The 13928-nt window shown below is 44.0% G+C and overlaps 1 protein-coding gene across 1 annotated transcript in view; it reads right to left on the minus strand.

Moving 5' to 3' along the window:
- LOC141489095 (uncharacterized) overlaps positions 1-13928 on the minus strand; it is a 72557-nt gene that overhangs the window by 43055 nt on the left and 15574 nt on the right. Inside the window, exons 3-4 of the mRNA XM_074189747.1 lie at positions 6588-6685; positions 6048-6124 (exon numbers count right to left, since the gene is read on the minus strand). Of these exons, the coding sequence (XP_074045848.1) occupies positions 6048-6124; positions 6588-6621 (111 nt within the window). The 5' untranslated portion in view covers positions 6622-6685. The remainder of the gene's footprint in view (positions 1-6047; positions 6125-6587; positions 6686-13928) is intronic.

Below are 13928 nucleotides of genomic sequence, written 5' to 3' on the forward strand. Positions count from 1 at the left end.
GCTCATAGGAGATACATACAGGATTTGATTTGAGGGACCTTATTATCTCGGTGATCAAGGAAGCTATACTCAATTCCCAAAATCTGAACAAGGCTTTTGAAATATTCCAAGAGAAGAATGAGACACCTTCTAGATTTCTTGAGAGAATATGAGGGAGAATGTGAGAAAATATTCGGGTTTGGATCTCTAGGATCCTGTGACAGAAAGCATGTTGAGGGTAAATATTGTCACCAATGCTAGGCCCAACATTAATAAGAAACTACAGAAATTAGAAAGACGGAATACATGACCACTTGAAGAACCCTTAAGGAGAAAAATCTGTGGTGCGGGAAGAGTTTAGAAGAGAAAGAACTTTTAAGGGAAAGGTTGAGAAGTTACAGGAGGGAAGATTTCTTATTCTTATGACTGTCTGGGAAATATGCCATGTTTTCTCCCTGGGTTGGGGGAAGGGGGTGGTGGTTTGATCCTATTTGCAATTTTGATAAGATTTGATTGAGTTCAGCTGAGGAGTACCTTGCCCTTAGAGGAGGGGGGCGGGGGAGACTTCAATTGCTTATTCCTTAAAAGGAAAGAGACCCCATCACAGGTGTGATATTGGATTGGGAAATGAAGAAAATATGAAAAAAAATAAAAACCAGAGATTGAGAGACACATTTATTAAAAGGAAATCATGTTTAATGATTGGCTCTGCTCTGGCCACATGACCTAAAAGTACTAATTCTAACTCCTCTTTTTAAGGTTGACCCCTTCCTGTACTAGAGTTTTGGGAATCACTCTGAGGTTTTTTTAAAAGAGGAGAATTAGTATTGTTATGTTCTGAGAAAATCTGTAAAGAAAGCGAGGAACTAAATAATCTAGATTATTAAATTGGTTTGGGATTTTTATAATACCTATGAGTTAAAGGAAAGTAGTATTGTCTTACTAAGAAGAAAAATACATCATTATGTTATCAGGGATATTTACTGATTTTCTGGGGGGGGGAATCTAATTCATTTTAGTTTTAAGCTTAATAATGATAACAATTTTATTTTAGATGGAGTTTTTGGAGTGTGAGTGCTGGATTCTCTGTAAAAGGTACTCTATTCAAATTAAACTGTTGGGAAGTTTAGTTGTATAGTTGATAGCAAACTAGATGAACTAGGGTTTCATCTAACGATTTAGTCCTTTGCTACTGGATTAACCAAGGCAAAAATAAGAATTACATTGGGGTTTTAAATGTATCGTATGTATGAAATTAGATTCTTAGAGAATCTGGATACAACTGATGGGGGGGCTCTGACTGATGACTGAACAAATAGCAATTGTGGGGTCCCACTGGAAGGTAATTTATTAACGAATAAGATATATTTAACAATTATGTGATATTCTTTTGTAACTGCAGAGAGATTACATTATCTCTTGTGAATATATAAGCTATTTAAATACTGTAATGTTAAAGTCTGGAATTAACATGGGAATTCTTTGAAGGGATAATAAGGAAAATATCAAAAATCTGATCTCTTCTGGGATAGATCTAGGGGTTCATGCATAATGTAATAATGGAAAGATTATTTTGTATAATCTAGAAATTCATGTAATATTCCTACTGCTATTTTATTATATTGGAATGAATAACAAATGCTGGGAAATTTAAAGTCATCTTATTCTAATGTTTGAAAGAAATATGAAAGTAATGATTTGAATGTTAAGGATGGCTAGTAGTTAAATTTATGTATAGAAATTTTACATTTATATATGTCAACTGGGATTATTTTGGATATATATATATATATATATATATATATATTCTCTCTCTCTCTCTCTCTCTCTCTCTCTATATATATATATATATATATATATATATATATATATATATACACACACCCCAAAGATGTGGTTCTTTCCTTTGAAGTAAAAGCACCTATGTAATATGAGAAGGATAAACACAAGAAGGATAATTTGAGATTTTTCTGTGACCATATTTAGCTTAATTGTTATATGAGAAGGAGGGTTTGCTAGCCAAGGGGAATCTGATATACCATCTTTATATAGAGATAGAGTAGATATAATTTCAGACAAAGGCATGTAGGACTGTAGATCAGAGGCCTTCAAATAAGAGGTAGGAGATGAGGCCTGTAGGGCCTGTCATACTTAGAATTCCTGGTTTAGCAAGAAACCAAGAAGGACTCAGAGCTTTAGGTAGGGGATTCATTAATTGGGACCCCATTAAGACTATAATTGGAATTTAGTGAACTGGCCTCCTCACTCCAAATTCTTTTTTTTTTTTTTTTTTAGGTTTTTGCAAGGCAAATGGGGTTAAGTGGCTTGCCCAAGGCCACACAGCTAGGTAATTATTAAGTGTCTGAGACTGGATTTGAACCCAGGTACTCCTGACTCCAGGGCCTGTGCTTTATCTGCTGTGCCACCTAGCCACCCCACTCCAAGTTCTAATTAGGTGAAACAACTATTTTAGATCACAAGACTTTTAATCAATTTTCTCTTTTTATGTCAGACACCAGGATGGTCAGCAAAAAAGGAAGTATTACTGGATCAATGTGCTCTTGGAACCAAGGAAGCCAGTGGACTAAAGATGTCAAGTGACAAGGATATACAGTGGAAAAGGCAGCTTTTCAGTGCAGCCTGAGGGTGGACACATTTGACTTGATTCCCCCCGCAAAATGACATTTGGATAATGTCTCACCTGGAAAAATAAATCTATATGATTTACCTATATGATTACCTATATGACCTCTGCCTGGACACTGACATTCAAAAATTATATCTATAAAGGAATGTTTCTTTGATGTCCTGGATCTTTATAGTAAGAAGTTTTAGGTCAATTTGATTTAATAACCAGATAGGTTAGGGGGTGTGGCTGGAACTGCTGCTGTCAGTTGCATGTTTAAATAGAAATTAAGATCTCTTAATTTTTATGTTAGAGGTGATATTTAAGGAAGAAGAAGAATGGGAAATTTTTAGGATAATTACCGTTTCATGGTCTAGTTTAAGGAGAGGAATGTGAGTCAGAAAAGTACATCAGGAAAAGGAAAATCTATTGGGAATATTTTGGAAAAAATAATTCATTTGCTTAAGGATGTTTGAGTCATTACTGTAATGAGAACAAAAGGCTAAAACTGTTACAAGTTTAAGTTAATATGGTAATTCTCAGTGGAGTTTACTCATGTAGCAAAACCCTTTTGAAAGTTTATTATGTTGCAGTATGAATGTCAATGTGACAGTAAGGCAAAATGTAAATTGCAATAAGCTCCAGAATCTCATTGTCTTTTGATGAAAACATGTGTTTTGATCTGTGTAAAATATTAAGCAGTTCCTTTACCAGAGGACAAGGCCTCAACAAATCACCTGAGTTGAAGAGGACCTTTTGGAACAGATTTAGAAGATACAGAAGGTCATAGAATGTCTCCAGCGGAGAAAAGAAGAGAGGAGAAACACTGGACCAATTCATCTCCACCATCTCTCACCTATGTGTGCATCGTGTAGTCAGGGGATCTGTCCCTTTTGATACCTGTAACTTTCCTTTGATTCTGTAAGTGTGACACCCTTACTTATGCCCCTCTCCTTATGGACAGGAGCAGAGGAAGGGTGAAGATGTTCTCCATTGAGAGAAAAGGAGATTGAGATTACCTGGTGGCATGATTATATCCTACATGAGGCTGTACATCCTATCTAGGGAGAGCCCCTATCTCTGATTTAAAGAACAGGATATTAGTAATGGTGGGAGGAGAATCTGGCTGACAGAAGTCACTGACCAGTCTTTTGGTGTAGCTAACTGTTGGACTTGTGGTGGTCCATAGCAGTTTGAGAGTTGACCTTGGGTGCCAGTCCCCCTGGGTTCAGCCTAGATTCTCAGTTCCTGGTCAGACATGCACTGGGGCAGAGGATTGTGGTTCCAGAGGAGAGAAACACCAGTGGCATATGACTGAGTCAGTTCAGGGTGACTATTGTCTATACCAGTCTGGACAGGATATTTCCCAGGGGAGTAGCAAATATCTTTGAACTTATGTTCAAATTTACAGAGATAGGTGGACTGAGACTCATGTGTGATGTAATGATGGATCCTTTGTAAAGATATGTAAACTAGGGAACTTATTAAGGGAAACTGTGATTATGAATTAGGATGGACTTGCAAGGAAAGTGTTGAAATAGCCATTTGCAAGAAAAATAACTTCAGAACATCACAAGATACATTAGCTATTCTTGGGGTTGGTCCAATGGCCCCAAATCATGGATTTATTTTGATCAATTTTGAAGCCAGAAAGACCTATCTAAAGACACTAGTATAAAAATTTGCCAGTGGAAGGAGGTAAGCAAATTTGGAAACGTACCCATTATCATGATGATTATATGGCTTACTTAGGAGGGTTTCTTGGAAGTAAGGATGAGTAGTAATATACATTTGTTGGAAACCGAGAAACTATATTCCTGGAAGGCCAACCAGCACTGAAGGGGCATTATTGGATTTGTGGGACTATTTCCTACACCCATTTGTCCAAGGGCTGGTCACGGAGTTGCTATATAGGGTTGGTAAGACCAAAATTTTTCTTTCTGCCTGAAGAAGGTAGAGACCAGTTGGGAGTAAGGTTATATGATAACTTAAGCCAAAAGAAAAGGAGTGTGGATACCTCAATAACTAAGACTGGGAATGCCAATGGATGAGGAGTTACATGGCCCCAGAAAATATTATCTGGACTTATGGACCTGCTACCTGGGCTAAGATGTGACCTGGGGCTATAAAACCCCAATTCATACCCTGAATAGACTAATAAGACTCCAAGATGTAATGGAAATAAAGCCAATCAAACAGCTAGGGCCTTGGACTTGCTAGCTGACCAAGCTACACAAACAAGAGAGGCAATTATTCAACATAGATTGGTATTACACTATCTGTTGGCTCAGGGAGGAGTCTATGGTAAATTGAACCTTTCAAGTAGTTCCCTAAAGATAGATGACAATGGGCAGGCGGTAAAAGAGATAATCAGACACATCATAAAATTGCCATATGTACCAGACCAAACCTGGACAAGCCCATTTAGTACCTCTTGGATGAATTGGTTCACTGGTTCATGGTAGAAACAGTTGCTGGGTATCATACTGTTGATCCTAAGTGGGATAATGTTATTACCCATGTGTTTCCCATGTATGATCCAGTTAATAATCCAAATAGCACAAAATTCTATCAGTAAATTAGGACAGGTGTATGTCTCTAGTAATGAAAAAGTAAAAATCTTTTTTTTTTTTAGGTTTTTGCAAGGCAAATGGGGTTAAGTGGCTTGCCCAAGGCCACACAGCTAGGCAATTACTAAGTGTCTGAGACTGGACCTGAACCCAGGTACTCCTGACTCCAGGGTCAGTGCTTTATCCACTGTGCCACCTAGCCACCCCAGAAGTAAAAATCTTGATAGAAAAAATCAGTAGTCCTATCAAGGGTAGGATTTGAAGAAGACATTTGTGGTGAAGTGTGAAGACCAAGGGCTTATTAAAAAGAAAGGGGGGAGTTGTGAGGAATGTGGGGTGTTGGTCCCCATAGGGTGGGGGCTGCCTAAGAATTACATTAAAAAGGGGGAATGGTCTCAGCCAATCACAAAACTGGGAGAGATCTTCTAATCTCATTCTAAAAATGACAGATCCAAGATTGGAAGAAGCCAGTCCCAACCAGTCAAGGGTGACCTAGATATTCTGACCGAACATAACTAACTTTGCATAATGAGATACTTGAATATTATCTTACATACCCCGGTGATGTTTGAGGTTCATCAATATAACAGGTATCACATTAGAGACATGTCATGGGATAGGCAGACCTCTTAGACTGTAAATGAGAGCCTATGAAACTCCAGGTGGGAAGGAAAAGAATTTCTAAAACTATATAATAATGGACAATATTGTACCTCTGGGTGCCTCATGCCAGGAGGGCACCCTTGTCTTGAAAGATCTGTAAATAAAGTGTTCAATTCTTCGCTCAGTCTAGCAAATTTGTTTCTTTTATAGATAACACTATGAAATGCTATGGTATGAAGAGATGAGGAAGAGAGTAAACAGGAACTCACCTGCCCCTGGGCTGAGCAGAGGCCAGACATCATTCCTTCCTCTTTGTCCTCTAAACTGTGGTCTTGAGAACAATGAGCTGTTGGGAGGAGAAAGCAGTCCTGGGGGAGCAAGATCAGCCCTGCCTGGGGGTCCCTCCACAGAGAACTTCAGAGGGCCCCACCCCAAGCCCTCCCCATTGTTAACCCTCAAACTCAAGGTGTACCCACCTCCCACAACTTGTCATTCTCTGTCCTGAGCTACCAACAACAACCACAATAGTTCATTCTGCCCTTCTCTGTGACCTAGATCACGCTTCAGACCTCTTCAATCCATGTTGCCAAGGGGAGAAGCTGAATGACTGACAGAATGGATCAGAGGTTCTGGTGAGCATCTACTGGTGGTTCAGAGAAAAGGTAGAGACATAAAAGCTGGACTTAGGTGCTCTATTAATCCTTTCCTTCAGAGAACAGTTCTTCAGAAATCACTCTGAGATATTTGTTTCTCTGTCTCTCACACCAGGCAGGATTGCAGCCTCCCACCAACACCTCACTAATTCTTACCTCTGTCCTCAAACATTAGAGATTTGTCCTTCATGGTGAGCGTCTTCCTTGCTCCTTTTCTCCCTGTTCTGATTTTCCTTTAGTTGTCTCTGCTCATCCTGTTCAGGAGTGATGAACCAACAGCAATACTAAGATCAGCTCTTCCATTTCAGCTGCTACCCTGAAATATTTGAGGAAAGTCTTCAAGGAGGTTTTGCTCTGGAGATATCCTTCTACCACCTTAACTTCCAAGTCAACCCCAAAAGGGCCTAAAGGGAAGATCCCTTTAATTGGAGCCTTCATCCCGGGACTCAGATCCTTATTCCCAGCTGAACCCCTAGCCTCTGCATCTAGAACCTAGAAGATCCACAGCAGATATCAATGCAACAGAAAAGATGAGGCAGAGGGAGAAGCTGGCAAGCAGTCATAACACCCAAGTTTAACTCAGGACTCATCCTGGACCTGAACTTCACTGCTCCAAGAACTTTTCAGGAAAGCAAACACCAATATAAGACAGCATTTGGAGACCACAGCCAAGTAGAAAGAACACCTGCCAGGTGCTAGGATTTCACTCATCCACAGGCCATGCTGGCTTTGAGGCAGCCCTTTACACCTCCCTAATCCTGATCTCCACAGGGGATCTCTCAAAGCTCCCCATTGCTCTTCAACTTTCCCAAGATGTGCCCTGCCTTGACTCTCTCATCTGAGAACCTTGCTTTTTATTTTACTAATAAACCCAGGTGCTCTGCTGTGAACTCTATGCTTTAGCCTCTTCCCCGTCTCACATCACCCAAATGCCTCCTAACACCTTCAGCCCTGGCTCAGCCCCTTCTTGTCAAGACCAAGTCTCAAGCAATCCCAGAGACTACCCCATCTACTGGCTGCTTCTCTACTGACAAAGATCATACTCCTATCTCCCCATCCTCAAAAAACCCTTCCTGGATCCATCCATTGCTGATAACTTTCCTCTCTTTCTCCAATTCTCTCTGAGAAGACCCTCTAGAAGAGGTATCGCTGCCTCTTTTCCTCTCAGTCTTCACTCCCTATAGGTTGGCTGCTGACTTCATCATTCATAGAAATTTCTCTCTCCAAAGTGACTATGATATCTTAATTTAGAGATCTTATGGCCTTTGTTCAATCCTCATTCCTCTTGCTCTCTCTGCAAGCTCTGGATACTGTCCCTCAATCTTACCTCCTCTCTAAGTTTTGGGAGGATCCTTTTCCCCATTCTGTTCCTATCTCTCACCATTCCTTCTCTGCCTCCTTTCCAGGATCTTCTGTCAGGTCACACCTGCTGACTGTAGGAATCCAATAAGCCTGCTCAGGATCCTCTCATTTTCTTCTTCTATTACTATTACTAGGATCATCTCTATGCAATTGAGCTCTCTTTTTGATAGCCTCAAATTCTCTCTGTGAACTCATTCTCCTTCTGTCTAAACTCTCCCTCTTCCCATTTTTATTACTAGTTCCATTTTCTATGGATGCAGAGGACACCACCATCCGTGGTGTCATCCTGGCCTCGTCATTCCCTTTTTTTCTGAGAAGCAGCCAAGGCCTGTCAAGGAACTTCCCCTTTTCTCCAGACACTGACACTCCCTGGGGGTTGCTAGAGCCACACAGGAAGTCTCGCTGCTTCATTTTCACCTCAGAAATCAGGAAAGGTTACAAATCACAGGCCAGATTTATGGATCTACTGAGTGTCAAGTCTTAAGAAAGGGATGAGGCCCCGTTGCCAGCACACAGTCAGCTCAACAGTACCTCCTGAAACCAGCTATTTAGCAAACGTCCCTACCAGAATCTTTTTGTGCTGGAAGAAATGACGAAAAGGGCTGGTTTCAGAAAAGCCTGGGAAGTCTTTATCGATGAACGGTCCCAAGTGGCCACGAGGAGAAGCAGAACACGATTACTGCAATGCAGTAAAGCGTAAACGTAAAATGTGAAAGTCTTAGCTTTGTAAGGTGATCAAGATCTACAGCACGTCTCTGCCAGGCGATGATGCAGGACCGCTGAAGGGATTCAGGAGCAAGCACGTTCTGCATCTCCAGGGCACTGCCTGACGCCTACTTTCCCTGTTTTCTTTCCTCTTACTTTCTGAACACGGCTGAGGAAGAAATACGTTCTGAGTGGCCTGTGCCAGGGGGTCCTGTGTCTTAGCACCCGGGGTGGGGGGTGGAGACGGTCTGTAACGCTAGCGGCGAGCCCCTGGCAGGTGGGGCACCGAGCTCGGAGCCTCGCCCCTCGCCAGGCTGCGGTGCCCGCTGCCGGGGGTGCCCCGCGCCCGGCTGCCAAGCGCTCCCGGGCCCTACGCGGCCTGCCGGGCCCCCAGCGCCCCCCGATTCGGCGCGGTCCGGGGCTGGCCCCGGCCCCTGCACCCCCAGGCCAGGGCCGCCCCGCCCGGGCCCGTCCTGAAGCGGGGACCTGCCGCCGGCCCTTCCATGGGGCTGGACGCCCCCGAGGCCAGGCCCGCCGCCGCTTTTCCCGGATTTCTAAAGGTTTGATGAATGGAAGCCCCTGGGGGACAAACTGAGGGCCCCCCCCCGCGCCCACACCCCACTCCTGCCCCGCCCCGCCTCTCTCCAGGAGGCGCCTGCGCACTGCGCGCCCAGCCCGGCCCAGCAGCCGGGGCTTAAAGGTGGCGGGGCCCAGCCCCCGCGCCTGCGCACTCACTCACCCGGAGGGCTCGGGGCAGATGCACCCCAATGGAGGGTGGGGGCGGCAGGGCGCGGCGCCGGGGATCCCCGCTGTGGGCTCAGAGCCGAAGACACGCGCGAGGCAGGAAGTCGGGGCTCGCGAGATGACTCCCCAAGCGGCGACCTGCCTGGCATGGGGGAAGCGCCCTCAGCCCCCCGGCGGTCCCGCTGCATTCTGGGACATGGAGTCCAGGCGCCATCACCGCCGGGCCGCGGCGCCCCGGCTGCGGGCGGGACTACGTCTCCCAGAATGCCCCACGGTGCGCCTTGCTTTCCAAGCGGCTCGTGTGCGCCTGCGCAGGCCCGTGCTGCAGGCACAGTGTCGTGGCATTACTAGCCCTGGTGCGGCCTGGCAGCGGCCGTGGGGTGTGGAAGCCCAGCTTGTCCTTGGGGGCCCTGAGCCTTCCCCTCGCTCCCGGAGCCGCCGCTCTTTGCCGTTATTTGTTGCCACTTACGTGCTCAGTTTCCCCACCGCTTCCTTTTGCACCCTTTAAGGTCCGCATTTTGCCCCCGATAGAGGCCGCGGAGGAGAAGCGCCTTTGGCTTATCTCCGTATCCGCCACGGCCCGATGGAAGGAGGAGAACGGAGGGAAACCAGAAAAATGAGCAGCTGTGGGTGAACGCAGGCCGCTTCCCCGGCCGGGCTCCGCAGCTTGCTCTGCCGAGGTGCCGGCGCCGTGCGGCCTTCCGTGCCCTCCCTGCTCCAGTGTTGCCGCCCCTGCCCTGCGCTTCTGCCCGCTCGGCAGCCCGTCAGGCGGGGCTTGCCAGGCTTTCCTGAATTCCAGCCGCGTAACATTCCCAAACCCTGACCGGCGTCGCCCCCGTGGCCACTCCTCTGCCATGAGGGCCGCGGTCAGTCTTTTTGTCCATGGGGGCCTTTCCTCCCTGTACCTGGGCTCTGCACTACGGACCCAGCGGCGGCCTGCTCGGATCAAAGGGGATGACGCAGTTGGATTGCCCTGGGTCAGTCCCAGATGGCTCTCCAGACCGGCTGGATCAGTTCAGGACTTCACCCTGAGCGCGTTAGTGCCCCAGTGATCCCTTCGCCTCCCCTGCTTTGATGTTTCCCCCTTTATCATCTCAGTCCATCTGAGAGATGTGTGGTAATACCTCAGTTTTAATTTCCATTCCTCAGTCTAATCAAAAATGATTTGGAGCATTTTTATATGACAACAGTTTTAATTTCCTCATCTGAAAACTGCCGGTTTATGTCCTTTAACCATTTATTAAAAGGAAAATGACTTGTATTCTTATAAATTTGACTTAATACTCTATTTTCAAAATGGTCTGGGCTGTTTAGGGGGTGCCACATGGGGCAGGAGTGACCCTTGGCCTGACCAGGGCCCAGGTGCTGCAGGGACCCAGATTTGAGGGCACTCAGGTAAGAACAAACAGCTGGAAGGAGGGGGTCTCAGACCACAGGGTGCTGTGGGAAGGTAGAGAAGACAGCTCATCCTGGTGATGCACCGAGTAGGTAAACACCAGCTAGTTACAAAATGAACCAGCGTGCCCTGTCAGTTTCCAAGACCACCAACTTCCCTCCTAACTTTGGGCCACCATCTTGCCAACTGCTATCAAAGATCACAGGAGAAAGGATGTGAGAAAAGTTAACTGTGGGCAATCCAGGTCCTCAGCACTATAGAAAACATGCCTTCAAATTCCAGCCCTCATAATAATCCACCCAAGCCTTCATCAGTCTGGAGACCACAACTGTACTTATAGAGTCTCTTTGCTATTTATCCAAGAGCAGTAGGTTGGGGTGGGTGCTGTCTGCAGCCACTGTCCCCCAGGGGATACCCAGACAAGAACAAGTTCATCACTCAAAGTAAATAAAGGGTCATAGGCAATAGTTCAGAAAGAACAGAGGTTAAGTCAAATGTCCCAAAAAAGTCCTAACAAAGGGGTATTGTCTGTGGAAAAAAATGGTCACAAGAAGTCTCTTGAAAAATTGGAGAAAATGCATCAAACGGTACAAGTAACTCTTCTCCAACCAGGAAAGGCAAAAGAAACAATCCCAAATCAGTGAATGATGATTCATCAATATTTTTACTTTTTGTTGTGGCTTATTCAGTGAACAATTCAACTTCTTTGGGGATCTCTTGGCCAGCATACCTGAGTGGTTGGACATTTTTTTTCTCCAGTTCATGTTTCAGATAAGGAAACTGAGGCAAACAGGATAAAATGACTTGATCTAGGTCATACAGCTACTAAACATCTGAGGTAAATTTGAAATGAAGTCTTCTTAACTGAAACTCTATATTGTGCCACTGAGAGCTACCCATTTTTTTTTAACTTGCTTAATTGCAACAATTTTCTAAAACAATTTACAAATTATTGCTAAACCTGTTATTTTATAAAGCTAAAATTCATGTAAAATACAAGGATAATTTTAAATCATGAAAGCAGCATAATGAATTTAAGCTTTTCTCAGCCTTTCATAGACTAAAGGTTAACATTTACTATGGTTATTTTTAATCTTTGGTTGTTTGATGAGACATGGGTGGAATACTAAGTTCTCCCATGAAACGACTATTTGTCTAGATATTCTCCAACATTTCTATTTTAATTTGGGGGATGAAAATTCAATACATTGGCCTTTTCCAGTGTATCAAAAGTCTTTAAAAAGATTTTAAGCAGGAGTGGCTAGGTGGCGCAGTAGATAGAGCACTGGCCTTGGAGTCAGGAGTACCTGGGTTCAAATCCGACCTCAAACACTTAATAATAGTTACCTAGCTGTGTGGCCTTGGGCAAGCTACTTAACCCCATTGCCTTGAAAAAACTAAAAAACAACAACAAAAAAAAACGATTTTAAACAAATAGTTTTACTCTCTTGAGACTTTATATATAGAGTGCTGGACCTGAAATCAGAATCTTCTCTTTGTGAATTCAAATCTGGCTCAGATACTAGCTGTCTGACCCTGGGCCAATCACTAACTGATCCCATTTGCCTCAGGCTCCTTAGCTTCAAAATGACCTGCAATCACTTCTCCTATCCTTGCTGAGAAAAGTCGAAATGGGATCCTGAAGAGGCAGAGGGTGCTAAAATGACCAAGTGACAAGAAATTTCCACTACATTTCACAATCAATGCTAGAATGGATAGGGCACCGGCCCTGCAGTCAGGGGAACCCGAGTTCAAATCGACCCAGACACTTTTAATGACCTAGCTGTGTGACCTTGAGCAAGTCATTTAACCCCATTGCCTTGGAAAAAAAATCAATGATAATGTCCCTTCTAATGGTCTGTGAGGGTCCTCATATTTGAACAAGTCCTCAATTGTTTCCCTTGATTTTTCACAGAAATCTCAAAAAAAAAATCGTGTTAAGATTAAGGAAAGGAGCTAGCACAAGCTACAGGGAATTTTACAGAATCCCAGAATTTCAGAGCTGGTTTCTATGAATCTGAAATATCCCCACCTTACCGGGATTTTTGAAACTTCTTAGTAGATATATATTACAGAAATGTGAAAGAGTACTTTTTTCCGGAAAACTTAAGTAAATATCTTCTCATTCTCAGTTTTTCTAAACAAGACCCCATAACCAAAAAAGATTGCATACAGAGCTCAGGTTGAGTACAAACCCATTGAATACTAAAGGAAAACACCCTACCCCTTGGCTGTAGTTAAGATACTTGAAGGGGCGGCTAGGTGGCGCAGTGGATAAAGCACCAGCCCTAGAGTCAGGAGTACCTGGGTTCAAAAGATACTTGAATAACTGATAGGGTTATGAGATAATCCTTAAGGGTTTGAATTTATTTACAAGCCCACTTACATACACACACAGAAAATGAAAACCTTATGATGGTAGGAGCAGCCTAGGAAATTGCCTTCAACAACTCCCTCCCTGCCCCATGCAAAATCTCCATTGTGGGACTTGGGCTATTCCCAGGTTACCACCTCTTCCATGGGCACTGAGGGAGAATTTAAGATTTCAGGAGGGGTTCAGCCTCTTTTGCTTTCTAGACTTCTGCTGAGCCTATCAGCTGGCCTGCTAAGATTAATTAGCAATCCAGGTGGCTTTTCCTTAATCTCTTCTTAATGTTCCTATTACTTTCTTTTAATGTATCTCTATTTTCTTTTTACACCTGCATTCCGGGGTCAGAAAGTGATTCTTCACAGAGGAAAATCAAACAAAATTGGCAACATCAGCATTTCACATATTGAATACCGGGAACATTGGACCTGCAGAAGCCTGCCTTATACTTCCTGTGTCACCCCAGAAAAATCACTTCATATCTAGAGGTATCATTCCTTGTTTTTCTTTTCTGTAAAGTGAACAGACTGACTGGACGTCCAAGGTCTCTTCCAGCTTTCTATCTCAGAACCTAGTTAAACAAAGCTGAGTGAAGAGGATACTGTAAAATGGAATTCTCTACCAGTTAAGAGTTGATCTCACTGGTGAGGAACATTGCAATTCTGTGATTCTGGAATGATGGCAGCTTAATGTAATTGCCTTTCCCTTCTTAAATGGGTTATGTCTCTAAGTACAGGACCAACCATGACTCAGGCTGGTCCATGATTCGGGCTCTAGAATGAAACAAAATGAGACAACAGCATGGGAAAGATACTTTGACAAAGTATTGGCGAGGATGAAGTTCCCTTGGCATTCATAGAGAGAAGTGCCCCTTCAAAGGGAGACCTTGACTCCTCAATGAATAGATCTTTTCTTTAGGAGA

Source organism: Macrotis lagotis, chromosome 5 (assembly GCF_037893015.1).
Source record: "Macrotis lagotis isolate mMagLag1 chromosome 5, bilby.v1.9.chrom.fasta, whole genome shotgun sequence".
NCBI lineage: Eukaryota > Metazoa > Chordata > Mammalia > Peramelemorphia > Peramelidae > Macrotis > Macrotis lagotis.